This window comes from Rhodnius prolixus, unplaced genomic scaffold (genome assembly GCF_049639745.1).
Source record: "Rhodnius prolixus isolate KJV_2025 unplaced genomic scaffold, Rpr scaffold_3, whole genome shotgun sequence".
Taxonomy (NCBI): Eukaryota; Metazoa; Arthropoda; class Insecta; order Hemiptera; family Reduviidae; genus Rhodnius; species Rhodnius prolixus.
The window spans coordinates 43,132,287-43,152,400 of NW_027411603.1; the positions used below are offsets into that span (position 1 = coordinate 43,132,287).

At 31.1% G+C, this 20,114-nt stretch overlaps 1 protein-coding gene across 3 annotated transcripts; it reads right to left on the bottom strand.

The window, feature by feature from the left end:
• Nucleotides 1-348: 348 nt before the first annotated feature.
• On the bottom strand, nt 349-18,748 carry LOC141452914 (sensory neuron membrane protein 1-like). 3 transcript variants are annotated; one of them, XM_074125459.1, is made up of 9 exons: nt 18,567-18,748; nt 8,547-8,704; nt 7,454-7,601; nt 6,165-6,419; nt 5,329-5,543; nt 5,074-5,240; nt 3,268-3,386; nt 2,118-2,243; nt 349-894 (listed from the first exon to the last, which is right to left on the bottom strand). In XM_074125459.1, exons 2-9 carry the CDS (start codon nt 8,675-8,677, stop codon nt 667-669), a joined length of 1,389 nt encoding a protein of 462 aa, XP_073981560.1. In that variant the 5' UTR covers nt 8,678-8,704; nt 18,567-18,748; the 3' UTR covers nt 349-666. The 3 variants fall into 3 exon arrangements, with proteins under 3 accessions (XP_073981560.1, XP_073981558.1, XP_073981559.1); XM_074125457.1 differs by lacking the exon at nt 18,567-18,748 and adding an exon at nt 16,953-17,156; XM_074125458.1 differs by lacking the exon at nt 18,567-18,748 and adding an exon at nt 10,465-10,611.
• Between the last annotated feature and the right edge of the window lie 1,366 nt (nt 18,749-20,114).

Consider the following 20,114-nt stretch of genomic DNA (forward strand, 5'->3'; position numbering starts at 1 on the left):
TTTTTTAAATAAAAACACATCTGAATAAAAAATATTGAATAATCGTTTGATTTAAAGAGTGCAAAATTAAAATTAAAATTTAAACAAGAATTTAAATTAAGCTAAAAAACAAAATAAATAAATGAATAATCGGTTACATTTTTTAACCAGTTTTTCATTTATTTTGGATAAATAAAATCTCTATTTTATTAAAATAATAAGCCTTGTAAAACCTGAACAATTCTTCCGCTTAATTATAATTTCGACTGTTTGGCAACTTAAACTAAATATCACATATCTTTAAACTACACCAAACTAACTAGTCAGAAGTTACTCGTGTTTAAACCTCTTTGAGGTTGCCTTCTGTAGTTCTCTTCATTAATTAATATCAAGTTTATCAAATTACTGGTAATGGACTAGATATATAGGGCGAGAATGCGAGCTTCAAGATTCATTTTCCAACTATTAAAAGATTATGTTTACCTTGAACGTTAATTTGTTACCACCAAATATAAACATAATGATCGGCTATTTCAATTATTTAAAATATAATTACCATTTAAGGTTTTCTTCATTAACTTTTAAATGTTGCGTATTTTTGTATAAAAAGGTTTTAAACTTTTTCAATTGATTGTCCATGCGGACAATTTAATATAAAAATCAATTAATTGAAATCATTTTTTTAAATTAAAATTTTGGCGGCGTAACCGATGCAACTTGAATGGATTTGGGCTTCTCGTTGACTGGCGGTTTGTCACCCAGTCCTTTGGTGCGATTGTAGTGTAGAAGATATCCACCAGCAATCATGCCCAGTCCGACAAGCATCAGCACCCATTTGCTTACGCCTACTATCCTCATGGAGCGAAACAGGCTGGCATCCAGCAGGTCTATGAATTCTTGAGATAACTCCAATCCCTAAGGATCAAAACTGCTGTGAACACTCACTCGCAAGACTTTCTTTTACAGAATTCTAGAAGTTCAAACTCATATCAGTATTTCAACTGCACATTAAATAGAAATAGCATTTCAGAGGGACCGCAGCCCCATTCCTTCACAGGATATCCTAAAACGAACGCTATTGATATAATGTATCTTTGAAGAATAATCGAAATAATCTCGGAAAGGTGAAAACTCCATTTTGTAAAAGTGGCCCTTCTAATTGCAAAATTTCCTTCAAATTTCGAACATTAGCAACAATTTTAAAACCTTTTTTATATTATATCGCAAACATGACCGTACATTTTACCGGAAGAATGCTCAAACACCTATTCATTGAAGTGCCCTTATTCGAAATTTAAAGGAAAATTATTACAAATTAAAGTTGGAGACTAATATGCTTCTAATAATAACCGTATAAGCAATAACTCATCGTTAAATACGTTTAATAAATCTAAAAATAAATAAATAAAAGAAAAAAGAACAAAAAATGCCAACAGTAAGTAGCTTTTCTGGTTCAGAAACATTGTTCACTCAATCAACAGACGATCTACAATATATCTATGAAGCAAAATCGAAACATTAAGTTGTAGTTTTGTGCAATTCGTTTGGTTTTGAAACTCATAACTTGAACAGACCATTTTCTAACCATCACTTTTTGGGCTTCAGGGAACCTAAAAAAATGGTACTTTCGTTGCATACTCAACATCGAAATTTTTGTTACTGTTTTATCAGTAGGTACAGAAATTAATAATTAGTATATACTAATTATTAAATTAATTTGTAAAAAAAAATATAATAGGCTATTATTACTTGGGGTTATTCAATAGTAGAACAATACAATTTAACAAGTTTTATTTAGTTTAATAAATTTGTTGCAGGACTAGATAAAGAATCGATATAAACAAATCACGCTAAAGTATTTTTTCCGTTTCCAATATTCTCAATTAAGTAATTGCGATGTACTCACAATCATTGATTGAAAGGAGTTATTAATTATAAGATTTGCATATCAGTTTTCGCTAGTTAGTCGTTACCAACCACAGTCATTATTTTATAATGAATCATTATTTCTCAATGAACTATCATTTTAATATTTTAATAACATCTCTTGCTTTTCTTAACGAATCCATTTCTTTTTTTTGCTGTCATTACTCAGAATTGTAATAGACCTTCTAGCTTTATTCTTATTTTGTACTTACCTCTTCTACCCAGAACAACGGTATCATAGCATCTGGTAAGTTCTTCATTAACGGTACTTTCTTAATAGCGTGGATTCTCATATTGAACTGCAACCTCTTCCTAGCACCCAATGGAGTACCAGTAATCTAAAAATATATAATATTTGATATAGTGTTTCTACAAATTTTGTTGATTTTGAATTGATTATAATAATAATCATAACTGTACTCATTAGTAGGATGAATTGAACAGTAAATCTTGTTTTGAGATTGCTTAGACTAAGTTTATAAGAGTTTTTATAATAATAGGAAATAGTGATTGTATATTGTAAATGAATGGCTATTAGCCGAAACCTTCGTGACCTAAAAATGTGACTGTAGTTCCCTGAGGTAAAGTTTGCAAGTGTGAGTGACTGAGTCACTGACTGCGTGGGATGGTAAACTAGAGACTACCTAATGAGTGCACTATCAAAATAGGGGTGTCAGTTAAAACGTTTTTCGCGCTGCTAAAATGGAATTTCTATAGGAATGCGAAGATCCCCGAAGAAGAAGCAAGTCACTTATTTCATAAACAGCGGTTACTACTGATTTTGGGGGATACGTTTAACTAATGCCTTGCCGTACTAAAACTGTTAAAACTAATCACACAGCTAGACATATGTGTTTGAGCATTCTTCCGGTAAAATGTACGGTCATGTTTGCGATATAATATAAAGAAGGTTTTAAAATTGTTGCTTATGTTCGAAATTTGAAGGAAATTTTGCAATTAGAAGGGCCACTTTTACAAAATGGAGTTTTCACCTTTCCGAGATTATTTCGATTATTCTTCAAAGATACATTATATCAATAACGTTCGTTTTAATATTAAACTACTGCTAATAATAAAAATCAATTAATAAATTAATATTCTTGGTTAATAGATATTTAAAGATTTTCTCAAATTGAAATTAAAGACTTATACTGTACTATATTACTTAAGTGAGTGAAAAGAAGTTCTCGGCTCTTGCTAGTCCCTGATCTTTGTTCCCTATCAGTTTGTTATTTTCTTTAGTACTTAACTTGGTAGTAATCAACCGTCTCCAATTGATACTTTATTCGTGAAAAGAGAATTAAGTGCAAAGAATTTTTTCAAATTATAATTATAATTGATAAGTTAATGTAAGTTATTTACCGGCTCAAAATTCAAAAAAATTTGATGATTTTCCTTGTTTGGATGAAGTCCATCAACTTCTTCTAAATAACTTGGATCTGCTTCGTAGAAATGTGGCAAGGTTAATATTATAGGAGCTCCTGTTAACAATTTTTTTGATAAACTCAAATTAGTATTTATTAAAAAGCAATAATAAAAAATTAAATGGTACTTGTTTCTTAAGAATCTATAATGATGATGTCACAATCAATAGTTTTAATTTTTTTAAAGTTAAATTATGAAATCAGGCAGAATAAACATTTAGCTACTTTTTAAATTTTTTGACAGTGAAGTTTCGCAACCTTGTGTCTATAAGCTGTAATTAAACTAATAAACTAATTTTGTCAATCTAGACACTAAAACAATTTTTCTTTGCTTTGAAGTTTTTTGTTACACCTCGACAACTTTTTCAAAAGTTTTAATTGAAGAATATTCTTCTAAAATTGGAATTTTTACAAGGGTGTTTGTGTTAGAAATATGTATCAAATAGAAAGTTTGGACAGTGGCTTGTCAAGCATTTTGTCCCAAGGCATACAATTCACAAAGGTACAATTACAAACTTATTAACAAAGTTTTAACTCTGCCACAGTTTTCATGTATATCAAATAAAATATCTTAACGAGATTTAACGCGTTGAGACAAACTTCAACTACTCAACCCCTTATCAGTGCCGGCATTCTGTAGCTAATAAAAGGTTTAAAATACTCGTTCAATGTACTTAATGTTCCTGTTTTTCACAAAGTTTAGCATGTTTATCTGGATTTAACTTCCACATAAAAGATTTCTTTACCCATTTCAAATTCTTAAAGTCAGTAATAGGAAGCCTTTTAGTCAAATATTGATCAATAATTTTAATAATGGACCTTTGTGGCAAAATAAAGCAGTGCTCCTACTGTTTTTTTTTGTGAATTATTCAAAGCCAACGCATTAATATAACGTAAATATTATCAAAACAGAGTTCGCCTCGAATCGTGAGGCAGTTCATTAAAATATTAATAAAATAAATAATACATCGATTGTTTATTTTAATTTATACAAATAGTAAATCATATTATATAAAATGGTAGCTGAGAAAGAACGCTTCCAGATAGTTTTCCTAAAAAGTAGCCTTCTCGAAAAGTATATAAAAAAGGACTTTTTTGCCTTTCTCTGGTAAAAGGAAGATGAACTTCCGCTGGATCAGGTTTCAAAATTAAACTTTTATTAGTAGGAAATTTCTGAATACTTCCGTGTAAATAATAATAATAATAAAGAATTTCTTGATGGACAAAATTCATTTTGTTATCCAAAACAATTTCGATTAGTTATCTAACTAATTTCTATCAGGATAGATCTTCAAAAGAAGAATGCTCAATGACTCCAATCATATTTTTTCTCAAACTCTTGGGTGAACTCACTTCAAAAAATAAAGATCTTATAATTTTATTTGATACATTTTCTTACAAAATTGAATTTCGAGGCTTCGGAAGATTATGGACATTAATAATGAAAGTTGTCGCTTCGATAGACCCGACAAAAATCTCAGAATCACAGATCCTAAAATCGACTGTTCTAGTACACACTTTCTCAATAATAATATTAAGCTTTTTAAGTGCTGAAAGTTTAAAGAAAAATATATCAGAATAAAAAAATAAGAAAAAGTTGGAAAAATAAGTATGAGAATGATCCATTCATGGACATGGATCCAACATGGATTATTGCATAAAGGCTGAAGGAGACCATTCGATATTAGAAATATTAGATATTAGGAATTAGCAAAGTATAATTATCATTTCAATAGATTCTCACCAACACATTTAGTAATGTCAAACGCTCCTTTTTTCAGACATGTACTCGGAGTGGGACAGAAACATTTTTCGTCTTCATTGGCAGACATATCTCCCAGTGTTGCAGTGTAATGGTTTCCAGGAATTCCTCGGTAATTTATATGGTACTGAAATTTGGCTCCCAGAGATCTAAATTTAATTAGTGAAATAAAGTAGTCAATAAACATTTAGATTTTAATTAATTAGAAAAATTAAAAATAGCAGAACAAAAATCAACCTGCACAAATCAGGTGCAAAGGAAACTATCTCTTCGTCAGGTGTGATAAACGGCGGGAAGATAGTTGAATCTGTGCCTCTGAGAGCGTTACATTCTGGACCGGACCACACTTCTTGTACTGTTTTCCCATTAAAACTGAACATCATCCCAACCTCTTTGGGATTGTTTATACCTCTTTTCACCTTGAACCTCCCGTCATCGATTGTGCCATTTTTCTGGAAATAAGTATGAATCTTTTATCATTTATAACACGTACTCTGAACGGTCACTCAGAATGATGAAAAGACAGACCAAAGAAAGTTAGTTTGTTTGACTGTGAGTTAACAATGATGGATTGATGAATGAGGCTGTCCAATTTCTAATTTCTAATTTTGAAACAAGAGCTTTAATCACGCCCAATTGAGGGGAGAGTGTCATTCAGAATGATGGTGTATGGTGTTGATAGTTCATACGTCGCCACTCAGAGATACTTATGATTCTATTTCCTTGAGATCCTCCAAAAATTAATTTCCCTGAGAATTTGACACACTCAATCGGGTGGGAAAATAGTAGACGAGATGAAGAAAAACTGAAAAATCGCAACAAGAAAGTTGCCCTGCCGTTTAACAACTTAAAAAAAAAGCTTAACATAAGAAGGTGATAATACTCCCAAATCAAATAAAAATTTTGAGCTTTCTCAAATATAGGTTTGAGATTTCTTAGTTGTCAAACTCAAAAATTATAACCAGAGGAATTCATATTAAGGAAAAAAACTTTTTTAAGAATTTAAAATAACACAATAAAGTGTTTAACGACAAGCTAAAAAAATAAAAAATACATATTTAAGCAATACATACTGTTCCAAAAAAGGAGAATAAGAAGATATCGTCTCCTTGTTTTTTCAGACCTTTTGGATTCTGTCTGATCATTGTGCAAATTGCTTTCGGTCCAAACTCTTTGGAGGTACAATTAATTGGCACGCCGTCAAATAATATATCCATAGCTTTGGCCGTCAAGAAAACAGTCTCTGGACCGTTGAAAAGAGCTGGCAAGGCTTTAGCAATCATGGGAAGCGCTCCTGGTTTTTGCTGTTCCACCATGAGCACCATTCCCTAAAATTATCATTCAAATGGTTATTATTATTACTTTTTGGATAAGGAAGGAAGATGGAAATAAGCTACACCAATAAAATTCGTAAAAAGATATGTATACAGTACAAACTTTAGTTAGCCTATTTTGTACCATTCAGCAATATTTTATTTATTTATTTTTTTTTAAAGTATAGAATCTGAGGAGGAAAATGCAAAGAATGAAGGATCCAGCAATTTCTAGAACTGCCATGTCTTCAGGAGACTTAAAGTTCCTCAGGCACCCAGTTAAGATCCATCAAAATTGCATAAAAGTTTTGATGAAAATTAAATGAAAGGCAATCACACATCAGGTAACTTCAATATGCTTCTCCACAGTGTTAACGACTGCAATAATAAAACCAAGAGTACTGAATAAAATTGAATTACTTTTATATTGAACAGTCATCTGTGGGGGGAAAAGTTTTTTACAATACAATGAAAACTGCATACAATTGCATATTCAAATAAAAGATTATTCATTTAAGAACCGCTCTATCAGACTTTTTGTTTCAGTCTGCATATCACACCATAGTCTACTCAAAGAAAAAAAGACAATAGTGATTTTTACATCCACTAGGCTACCCCCAGACCCTCTGGTAACATAGTACATTCATCACCTTCAAACACACCCTTGCCAGCCTGCAAGTAACGCAGCTTATCAACGACAGTCTGTGCAAATATTTGAGTAAGTGTACCCAGACAATTATTACTTAAATTCAACATTCATGACTGGAGAGAATCCCTGTAAAGTTTTAATGTTTTATTCTCACATAAATTTTGTTAATTTACATTGCTATAGACAAATTTATAACCATAGTACAATTCAGAATGCCGAATTTCTCACATTTTATGGCACTCCATTATTATGCAGGATTTTTCGCCAGGAACATGAATTTCATCAATGCAATAATGTCCCTTTTATTATAGTCCCTTAATCGATGCTAATTGTTAAATAAGCTTCAACTTAAAATTGTTTATAACATAAAGAACTAAAAATAAAGAGAAATAAACATTACCAATAAGGCTGCATGTGGAATGGTGATCATTTCTTCGCCAGTCAGTCCTCCAGATTGACTTTTCTGAAAAATCCATGTTGTTTTCTGATTAAAAGCAACTGTGTCCTCCTTAGCGTCATCCTCAAATAGAGCTTTCTCTTTCCATTCACTGCAATATGAATTTAAGAATTAAGAACATTTGAGATACTGGCATAATAATAACGAGATCTGACCGTCTCTGATCAAGGCAGTTTTCAATTTTTTTTAACTTTCTCCAGCTGTTGGAAATGCTGAGATGGTGTCAAAGTACCGATAGTGAGCTTTTCCCCGGGAAATCGAGTATTGAGATCCGCTGCATCCGGACAGTGCAGCTCAACATCTGATTATAATCATCTGGTGCCATTATAATCATCAAAAGATGATCCAAATCCTCTCACTTTACCTCCAGGAGTTGTTATCCTTTTAGATTTTCTTGATAACGGCTTCGTTTAAACCTTACTTAAATCTTCTTTTTATTATTATACCAGGAAAATTGACTTTAGGGAATTTCTGAGAAAAGAAACTCTCTACTTTGTTATTTTAGTGTAATGTACAGTCAAATTGTCCATAATATTAAAGTAGATTAATTATTTTGTTGAATAAATTTGTTGTTTGAAGATAATGGCCTGATAGAACTGCGCACTTCCGGGACGGTTATTTAGGTTTTTTGTGAATTAATCAGAAAATCTAAGTTTTGCTGTGTGTATTGATTTCGGTTATGATCCAGAAGAAATGGATTACAATAAAATGCGTAGCCAAAACTCCACGTTTAGAAAAGTGGGTTCATCTACCTTTTTCGGTTTTCTGAGGTAATCTTTGATCTTGGAGAACTAAATTCCGTTTCTAATGCTTTCATATTTGTTTGATTTTTTTTCCCCAGAATTGGGAAAGAGTTCTGGGAAAGCCTGGAAAACATTTTCTCCCTGTTATTATAACCAGGAATATTTATTTTTAATACGTCCAACCTTCATATTACAGAAAACAATGAAACGTTTAGTAAACATGATATTTTAAAGAAAATATAGCCATGTAAATTGTGTATGAGATAGAAGTTGAGTAAATAGAAATTACTCACTCGAAAAAATACGGGCCAATCTCTTGAACTTTAGGTTTGGCCCCTTGGTGTACTTCAAGTGGATTTGTTACGTTGAATATAAATATTCTAAATTCTACGGCTATTGGAAATTTGGACCATGCTTTCCTCATATCACCACCTTTCCTCAGGGCTACATTCTGAAAAAATAAATTTTAAATTATTCAAGTTCTTTTTAGACATTATTAAAGGGCCAGTTGAAATATTAATTAATAGTTGTTATACAAACAGTATATCCAAGTCTGCCAATCTATATCATTAAATAATAAATTATTGGTCAACATTAATTATTTCACTGTATAAGTCGACCTCGACATTGCGCTCTTTAGACCAACTGGCTGGCCAATGTCTAATTAAATATTTCAACACACAACTATTTCCATGCTGTTTCATCACCAAAAGTACATTAATTATTACTATTTATTTTATTAAATTCCTAAAATTTTCGTCTCTTCTACTGTCCAAATTTATGAGTAACATTAAATAAAGTGATCATATATTCAACTAATTTGGCTTATAAGCATAATTAAAAGGATCTGATCTGGTAATATTTAATAAAACTAGATTAATTATAGAGTAACCTATCTAAAATGTAGTAGAATTTATTAATAATCCTTAGAAGGTTTGTAATATATATCCCCAAGCCAGAACCAGAGGGTAATAACTCCAAATGTTTATTGGTTTATTTGATGTAAGTGCCCGGTGAAGACACCGGGTGTCTCTCAAACTTTCCTCTTACTATTTTAGCAGCCGCGTATCTCCAGATCATCCAATCCTTTTATGGTCAGAGAAGCTGAATGGCGCTTGCTTCATCTTCCTGAGGCTTTTTATTTTTGAGATATTCTGGTCATAAAAATTCACTGGTTTTTTTTTTTTTCTAAAAATCGCTTTTTCGGCCCCAGAGGGCCACAAAATGAATATTTCCGGTTAAATCTCAATTTCCAAAATTTGCAAGGCAGCTAAGAAAAGGAAGCTTCTGAAAAATAGAAGAATGAAAACTGAAGGGAACTAAGTAAAATGACTAAAGATAGAAAATTTGCTGGGCAAGGAGACTAATGAAGAGATTTTCTTCTTTAACAAAATCTTCATCTTCAGATCTTGAATCCAGATGCAGTTTTCAAACTAAATTGATAAAATGGCGGACTAAAAATTAAAGAAGATAAAATGAAGTGGTTTTTCACTGTAGCTTAATTAAGCAACAATAGCATGGGTTCTGCGACGAGCTTCAAGAAATGTAGAAGCTAATAATGTTGAGGACGTTACTACAGCTGATTTTTAATAAGATTTTTACTCTTATTTTAAGTTTTATGTTTATTTTTTAACTTGATATTTTTTTAAATTTAAATTACTCATTATTTTCTGTTATTATAGAAAATACTTGTAAAATTGTATTAAATTTAAAAAAGAAAAATGATTGTGTTGTGGGCAAGATCGCTCTCGAACGCCTCAATTTTAATAAAATTTCATTCTTAATATATTCATGCGTACAAAATTACAAATTATTTTTATTTCCATTTTGGTACGAGCCTTGAAAATATAACTGCAAATTAAATCAGCAAGGTTCCATAATTAAGATAAATTAGAATTTTATTCATTGTTGAAGCAGAGTAAAAGGTACTTTGTAATGATGCCTTATCATTAAATCTTGATGGTATTTGCAATTTTCGAAAATTCTACTAAATTTTTTATTTTTCATTTTTTGGACGTTCTGTTCTGAAAAATCACTAATTCCAAGTTCATAGCGTCCATCTGGTTCATAGCGAATGTTTCAAATTCAGCTGGTTCCTCTCGATTAAGAAAAAAAAAAGTATATGACCTTTTTTTTAAATTGAACCAAATTTCGCATTATTATTGATTTTTAATTCCAAGTAATGGTTTGATAGCAACGAAATATACTCACATAACACATTTAAAAGGTAATTGGAAAATTTTAATGAAAACCCTTTTGTAAAAGAATATCATTCTTGAAAATCACTTTGCTTTGATTATTTGAAAGCCTACTCTTCATATACTGTTCACTAGCCAACATCAATTTCTTAATTTTTTTTCAATTCAAATGCACAATAGCATGGGTTCTGCGACCAGCTTCAAGAAACACAGAAGCTAATAATGTTGAGAACGTTACTACAGCTGATTTTTAATAAGATGTTTACTCTTATTTTAAATTTTATTTTTCGCCGATCTCCTAGGATGGTTGCTGTGTAAGCTTGCCAACGTGGCAAACTATCGGGCTTCCATCACTGGATGGTCCCAAAGTTTAGTTTTTACCCAAAAACTTGCGATTTTATGAAACAACTTTTATAATTGTGTTTTTGTGAAAAATTCAAATTATTCTTTCTACTAGAAATACTTCTGCATATTGGGAGTAAGACTACTTATGGTGAAGATTATGGTGAACAAGGAGCACCTACCTCAGAAAACAATGATATTACAATAATAATGAACAATTAGGACGCTGTTAAGATTAGATTAAGTTAGAAGAATACCTTTTTGTTTAATTTCAATCGTTGTGAAATATTGATGTCCCGTAAGTTATTGAAATAGTCCTCAATTAAGTAATTAGTGCCTTGAAGTTAGTATTGTTTGCCCAAGTTTACTTTTTTACTGTTCTTGTAATAACTTTTATCTCTTCACTAACGCTATCTGTTATTGTAGTCGAGAAGTTACATTCAAATTGTTTTCAGAGCAGTTACAAAATGTTACCTACATATATTAATTACACTACAAATATGTAGGGACCATTATTATGACATTTTTTTTTTCCAACTTTATTTACTTGCAATCAGCGTATCATTGTGATATAAGCACTAACGGATAATATGGAGAGTCCTCGAAGCCCGCAGAGTGGAGTACTTTCCCCGTGGTAACGATTTGAATACACTTCTTGACTATTCATGTCGGAGAGGGTATCGAGGGGCACTTGTCTTTTAAGATATCTAGAAGTGTTATCTGGAAGTGACCTGGAAGAAAGGTGATGAATAGTGGACTGGAATGAGATTCTAAGTTTAGGAGGAATTTTATGTAACATGTTTGAGCAATTAATGGGTTAAAAGGGAATCTGTATGAATAGTTTGATTGGTTGCATAGAAATAACTAAAGACTAGATCCTTGTAAGGTTACAATGTTTGGCTGGAACAAAAAGTACAGGGCCGTAGGTGTAAAAGAAATAATCAGTCTTTTGTGCTTCAGGAAAGTCAAAAGAGTCTCTTGGGAATTCCAGCCAAGTCTTTTCTCCCCTTACAATTCATTGAAATTAACAGTTCCCTTCTTAATCCATCAGAATTGCTCAATGCATTGTAATTTCCAAATAACATCTACATTTCGACAATATAAAACAAGATTTGGGATTTTTCTAAAAATAGTTGTTATTCAATCCCTCATGAATTTGTTTCTCTCTTTCTGCGAAAATTGAGTAAAGTGTAATTTTAACTAAAACAAAAGAGAAATATTTGATCATAATCGCAGTTATCTACTTTTTAATATTATATTCTGCTTTAAGAAGTATGATGCAAACGGGTTTAAGTTTTCCATTAACTACACTACTATCAACAGGGCCGTCAGAAAGTTATCGATCTGGATTCTCTGAAGATGTAAGTATCAAGTTACGTCAGTTTGTTTATTATTATTATTATTATTTAATTTTCTTAAGAGAATAAGAAGAGGTCGTTGTGCAGAGGAATTCTAGACCCAATCAGATAATATTATTTACACAAATTGTCCCTACCATCGCCTTTATATAAAGGTATTTTACTTGATGTTTTGTTATGAAATCTAAATGTAACAAACGAAAAATAAAGAAGGAAGCTGTACTTGTAGTAATGGATGAATGTGTGTCCCTTTACCTGACTTACTTTCTTCATTGACAGAAAAATAATTGTAAACAGGACATCTTTTTTTTTGTGGTATGACCGAAGTAATCTCAGTTTTGTTAAAAATAAATTGGATAAATCTAATTGGAAAAGGATGATCTAAAAAATCAATTTAATGTGGCCCTTATGGTATTTAAGTAGTATTAATTATTCTAATAATTGCCTCTAACAACCTTTTTAGTAACCAATCGATATCTTCATTAACTTTGGAATTTCCCTAAATTGCTCTAAGTTATTAAATTTTCCAGATTTACTTATGTTTTCAGATTTTATTACTTTGCTTGCTATTACACAAACAGCGGAACACACCCAGAATTTTTCCTCGCGTGATGCTACACTAATTTAAGAGAATGCAAAAACTTTATTTGTCCGATAAAATTTAATTTTAGATGTTTCCCCTATTTTGTGATTTTTTTCAATAATAGATTCCTCTTTTTTTTTTTTTTATTTTAAACTCACAACTAAAGGCCTGCCACTTTTAAATTAAAACATTTTTCCGTGAACCTCAATATTGAAAATTTCCTTTCCAAAGTTACCCTTTAATGTGAACCACTGCGGCACAAGCAATAAATTTAGCACTTCATATTTTAATGAACTTTATTTAATTAATTTTTAGAATTCAGATTAAAAGACAATTTTTTTATTTTAACCGTTGATCTTCAGAACGCATTAAAGATCTTGTTTTGTCGTATATTGTTACTTAGAAAAGTAAATACAATATTAGGAAAAATACGATATTTTAGAGGTAAAGTTTTATAGTTTTCTAGAATTATGACAAATAATGCTCCTATAAAATGTTTATTGTTTCTATAGAAGATTCTTTTTCTGTAGTAAATCGGTGTGGGGAAAAATCAATTTAACTCCTAAATGAATGTTTAATATTAATTGAAAAGATAATTTGCAAACTTGATCAATTTGTAAATAAAAAATAGAAAAGTAACTAACTTTATAAACACAAACACTATTAAATAATATGTTTATCGAATTGTAAACGGTCATTAGACCACAAAAGAAATAAGTAGCCTATTTGTACTTAGTTTTAAAAGAAATTGCCAGACCGAAGTGTGTGATAATTGGGAAAAATCTAGTGTAAACATACGACTCTCTCTAACACGAGGTTTTACTAAATCTGTATTCACTTCTAAAACATTTTACATTACCCAGATGTAAATTACTCTGAAATCAAGCTTTTAACCAGTATCCTTCACCACTTCTTAACTTCTCAGTAAGACCGCAAACGACTTTTCAAAGAAACATCTTTGATATAAAAAATTATAGACCTTCTTGGACGAAGTTTACATTAGATCCTAGAAGTCCTTTCCCGAAAGCCGCCAGGAACGTAAAAAAAAAAATCCATCCTGTAGATTGAAGGAGAATTTTCTCAAAATATGGAACTTTAGCTACAAATTTAACTCTCCTCAATGATTTGCAAGTTAATGTCCATCCATTATAATAGAACAAATATGTGAGTGTGTAAAACGTTCCGTATTTTTTCTCCTGAAATCATTACGTGAAATTACAGGAAATTTCATAAATCATTGAACTTTATGCACCATTATCCGAGGTCAAAGTTAATCAATCAATTTGGGTTCTGTTCCCTTTCAAAATCTCTTTAATGAGTTGACCTCTAGTAAACTTGCCCGCTAAACAACTTTAACACTTCAGTAGTTAATCCGTCTGCAGATCTTGAAACTATTCCGCATAGTTATAATAATTAAAGTGTTTATCTCTCTGGACGTCACTTTACACAGGCGCAATTAAAACTATTTTCAATATAAATAGATTCCTTAAGAAATTATTATTATTATTATTTGTTTTTTAATTGTATTTAGTTATTTACAATCTGTATAATACATACAATATATTTTTATAATATAAACAACCCAGTGGTAACACTCTCTACAGGATCAAGAAATTATAAAAATAATTATATGTTTCGCAAAGATTCATAAATGAATTAACTAACTTCTATTCAATTTTTCTAGTTTTATTTAGTTTCTAATCTGGTAAAAGCAAGTATCGCAACCGTTTGAGCTTTTAGAAATTCAGTTTATATCGTAAATACATTGGGGCCCTCTGATTGCAAAAATAAAAAGTGGTTGTTAACAGAATACTAAAAAACCAAACTTTTTAAGACTTGGTCTTGGTATTAACACTTTGGAAAAATCCGTCAACCTGAGTGGGAAATTTACTGTAGGATTTTTTCGCAATTTTCTCAAAATTATCCCCAGGATTTTTTTTCCACTCTGAACACTGAGGTACATCGCTACAAATAAAAGTGTACCTTGTACATCGAAATTTAAAATGCATTTTTCAATATCACTCACTGAAATATGGTGCTCATGTTTGGAGTTGGGATGAACAGATAGGAAGTGATGTACAAAGAAAGATTTTAATGATTGAGAAGCTTTTTAATTTGCCCAAATCTACTCCACTATCTATTACATCTATTACACATTGTGTACGAACATTAAAAATCTTGCCTCTAAACATTCACCTAGTTCCAAACGACAGGTATCCTAGTTTGATCGCGAGAGAAGCAATAAAGAAAATATATTTTGGTACAGGAGTTTTGATGAACTGATTCAGTTAAATGATCCGCTAAATAATAAACGATCCTGTCATCAGTTAATCCAAAAGAGTGGAAAAGAACCATTAAAAATATTTATTTGGATTCGCTAGAAAAGTTTCCCATTCAATTCACAAACAGGACTAATAAAAATAGATTATAGGAAAGTTATATGGCTTAATGGACAATGAATTAAAATAACACAGCTACATGAATTACTACAAATTCTTCTAAAGCGATAAGAGGATTATTCAATCCAGAGGTGGCTAGATTTAGCTCGATAATCCATTCAGCGGTAATTTACGTCAGTCCTGTATTTCGTGTAATGAAGTTGTTCACCACTTTTTTAGGAGGTGATAAAGATTAAAGGATATCCATCTAAAGGATTCTAAAATAGAATTTCTTCAGATGCGGCATTTAATAATAATCTTTTACTATCATTAAACAATGATAAAATGGTAAAACCGTGCAGTACACTGAAATGACACATTCTCCCCTTACTCATCATTGGATATAAGTTATAGGTTTCTTACACTACTCAGATTAAGATTTACCTTTTCTGATGGACTTTTTTTTTCTTTTTTTAAATAGACTTTAAGGGGTTCTGGCCATCAAATAAATTATTATTTTGGATTCTGAATAGCGTTTCTCATTGTATAGTTGTCTAATAATTAACATTTTGGGCTTATTTACAAAATAGGTTGTTTAGATTTTAGAGAAGGAGCCCAACGAATATCCTTTTATGTAAGCGACAGTTTCTGGAATAAATAAAAAATTGAACAGAGTATAAACCCGTGGTCTGACCTTTAAGTTCCAGCGAACCTTCGTTCAATGTCTGGTGACCAGTTATTGTTGAACATGAAATTAAATCTCTTTCAACCACAAGAATTTATGAGGAACATTTTCATTTTCTCATACCCTAGACAAAAAGGAAGTATTGCAAACGTGAGAAATTAGAGTTTCCAACAAAATTTGATGATTTAGGCAATCGAAGAAAAGATTCAATTCTAGTGCTAGGTCAGTGAATATGGCTGAATATAATAGGTTGAATCGCTGACCATTGCACATTCGGAGCCCCGATTCCAGATTACATTGCCTAATCAGAATATCTCAAACAAAGAAAGCTCCAACCGGGATTCTGTTATGGATGTTGTCCGCTCAGGATCCAGAAGTGTTTAGCAACCAAAAGTATGACTTTAAGGGAGTGATTTCCTTCAGTAAATTAAAAAAACAAAAACAAAAATGAAATAATATATCACATTTTTCAATTTAAAATGCGACTACATCTAAAGCCATTGGCGCTCGGAGCCTTTTTCAGAAAACGGTCTGCCTCCATGACTGGATAGTTTACTGTGAGAGGTTTCTAGGAACAGAAAATCTATTAATCTATATTTGAGACTCGAACCTGGGGCCTCTGGACCTGAGCGAATGCCAGATGCACTAGTCCCAATTAGAAACCTTTGATCTAGCTCTTTCTTTAATATTTAGTTCAGTTATTATTACTTTTGTGGAAAATACCCCAATCATCAGTTGGTCAATCATTATTATCAAATTATCAATCATGATCATTGTACAATATAAAAGAGTATTAATCATAAAAAGAGGGCTAATGCTGGAAAATTGGAGGATGCATTGATACAACCTTTACCAAAGTTAGTTCAATACTTCTTGAGATTACAAAAGGTGGAGAGTCGCTGTGATAGATCTAATTTCAGAAGTCGGCCAGAGAAAAAGAATTTGTTTATTAAGCGAGATTTTAATAATTTTATTATAAAAATTTGTTTTAATTATCGGAATATTGGCAACCTTGTGGTTATTATTTAAATTTATTCAAATTAATTCCTAAAAAATTGGAAAAACAAGCTTCCTTTATTCTAAAAATTATTTAACCAATAAGTTACGAATTATTTATCAATAGCCTTCGTTATATTATATTCATAACATACTCACTTCACCAATTTTGTAATAGAGAAATTTTTCAAATCCCCAAAAACCAAAAATCGCAGAAACAAGGAAAATAGCAACTCCAGCTACTCCAAGTCTGAAAGGGGCTGCCATGATGGTCGCTGGTGAACTACTGACGGCCTCCGACCGCACATTAAAGGAGGACAATTTCTTAATTATGCAAGCTAAGCGTGGTGACCATCACCACGGTCCCACAATAATCGCCCTACTACCACGTTTTTCTCTTGTTTGCCAACTTCTTCTTTAAGCATCAATTATTTTCTACTCAAGGACATACGCCTTTATTTAATGAGACAGTCCTCCTCCGCTCCATTAATATCACATATTGGAGAGTTTGATGCTCTAAAGACGGCCTATTTAGCACAAATTTAAAACTACATATTTTAATTCAAGACTTGTGTTTTGTACACCAAACTGTTTTCCATATTTTAGAGAGATATCGACGTAGGCTGGCAAAAATGTCTTTCAAAATTTAATACTTATATTCCAAATAATCTCTAACCATAAATTTCGGGTCGGATGTTTATCATGACTCAGGGCTGCACCAAAAAAGTATTCCAGAAAATGAGCAGCAACTTAGGTTTGCCACATAAGGCTGCCCAATCCTCTTTTTGGTAAGTTGTTAATACAACTTATCCATTTTCTATGAATGGAGCTTACGAACTTTCATTCTTATAGGAGATAGATGTTTCAATCAAGGAGTCCATTCTGCGATTAACAGATAGATTAATTTCGTTCGGCTTATTAAGTTATTTACCGTCTAAAATGTTGATTGTAAGTCAAAGACAGGTCTGATAGTAAGATGATTCGGTCTGTAACTTTGTTTTGCACTTATATAGCATGACTGAGCTAGAAAATCCAAGCAAGTTTAGACGCAGAAAGCAAGAGACGAGATGTCGTATGGGATGTAAAAAAAATTACTGCAAATGTGATCCTGTTCCGTGTACGGTAGCTCAGGTAAATATTATAAACTGTTGGCACTATTCTGAACCATTTATTATGCTAATGAGAATAAAGACAATATCGAATATTTTTAATACTGATTTTATTGTAATAATTCTTTTGAAAAAAAAATGGCTCCCTCCAATGATAGCCACAATTCGCTGATTAGATTTACATTTTCTCTTTTAGCTTTGAGACCGTCAAAAGTTATCGAAATCAACTCTACAAATAAACACTTGGTCACATTCAGAAAAAAATAGTTCTCTTGCAAATATTTAGTTTAATCAATTCATCGTATTTAGATCTAATATTTTTATTTGAATCATTTTCCCAACAAAAATTTCTGTTTTCATTTGGTACTTTGGAATTCTTCTACATTACTACGTAACACTAATACAGCTCCTCTAAAAGTTTAAGGGACTCAAAAGTATCTACTATAATTCTAAATTGGAAACAATCGCTTAAACAAAGTATAATTTTACTAAAAAAATGTCTGACTTTTTAACAGCTCCACTGAATACTAACTGAATTGAATGGAAAACTAGCAGTTTTACCTAATCAAATGATTTTAGAAGCGTTGTAGAGGTCATAAAGTTAGCTTTGAAATAAACAAAGAAAATTAGATTTATAGCTACACTTTCACACAATCTTACTTACCTTTCCGAAGTGATCTTTACTGCGGAGTTGCAAACGTTATATAAATATATCTTTAAACGAGTAAATTATTAACAAATAAGACTTATATAATTGAATTATATTAGTAAGCACTAAATACTGAGTAGTCTAAATTTATTTGTCAGAACTAACGTTACAGATATAAGGCAACGGATAGGTGTTCTATCGAACAACGAATCCACTCTACAATTAACGGATAGATTAATTTCCTTTGGCTCATTTAAAACTAAGACTATAACCAATTAACTGGTAGTTTTCTTATTTAGTTATTTCATCAGCTAGGCGGCTAGGTAATAGCTCGTTAATGTGACGTCAGAAGATTCCTTGAATATTTAATAATGAAAAACGCAATTAAAAAGAAAAAAAGGAAAGGAAAATCGACAATAACTACCACTAATAGTTAGTTAAGGATGATCTTTGAATAATGAGAAAATTATTCAATGTTTTGTGGCTCGCAACCATTGTTAAGCTCAATTACAATTTAATCACTATGTTTGGTAAAGTTTTTGTATTCCCTTTAAGTGTAGGCTTCTAAATCCCACGCCTTCTTTTCTCTTTTTTAAAAATAAAACTATGGATTTAAACGCAACAAATTTATTTATTAACAAAATGAATTAAAACTTATTGATCTATCACTTAAAATTACATAAATTTTTAAATTGCCCAACTTAAATGTGTTTTTCGTAATTGATTTTTGCGCTTGAATAAGGTTAAATTATTTTTTTATTTGTTGGCTACTGGGAATTATTCGATCTGGCTATTAATTATAAATTAATTACGGATCTACTTGAACCCTGGTTCATTATAAATAATAAACTTTGCTACCTAATATAAGCGTTTTAATTCAAGTATGTAAATTTAAAAAAACGAAAAATTTATAAATTAATATTTAAAAAAAATTGATCAAATTCAAAAACAATAAGTAAATTATCTCTGGATTTTCTTCATAAAAACTGGTAAGATACACTTTAACGACATTAATCAAACAATTTTAATTAATCCCTGAAGTTTTCGATTTAATAAAGTTTAATTACTCGCCCTCCCTTTGGAGGTATTAGCCAATTTTACCGCTTTATTTCTGTTACTATGACATGAACAGATTTTTAGGAATTCGAGCCATCAAAAAGTGAAATGTATAAGGGAGATTTAATCTACAAAACATTTGTGTCATACGTGATTGGTATTAACTAAACGCCGCACAAAAATCTATTTTAACCATTGTCCTCCTTGCATGCCCAGCCCTAAAGAGATTTCAGTAATTTCTTGAAGAACAGATGTGTCAAATTTGACTGAAATTGAAGAAAAACTATAGGAGCTTATAAAATAAAAAATATATATTTACACTTACTTGTATGAATACAGATTCATAAAAAATAACAGAAATCAATTAAATTAATCTCTTTCATTGCTTTTGCAACAAAGATTAAAACTTGGACAGTGTAAGGTAGTTTGTGAACATCAGAGCTATAGCAAAATGTATAACACATCTGTTGTTCAAAAATTACTTGGACAGTCAAAATGAACGTTTGC

What these genes read in the sequence shown, in the direction of transcription:
- LOC141452914 (XM_074125457.1), bottom strand. Translation starts at nt 17,060, where the DNA reads ATGGCAGCCCCTTTCAGACTTGGAGTAGCTGGAGTTGCTATTTTCCTT. An exon ending in TATTCTCCTTTTTTGGAACA is followed by an intron (nt 5,544 to 6,164) that starts GTATGTATTGCT and finishes ACTTATTTCCAG; the next exon opens with AAAAATGGCACAATCGATGA. An exon ending in TTTTTTTGAATTTTGAGCCG is followed by an intron (nt 2,244 to 3,267) that starts GTAAATAACTTA and finishes ATATATTTTTAG; the next exon opens with ATTACTGGTACTCCATTGGG.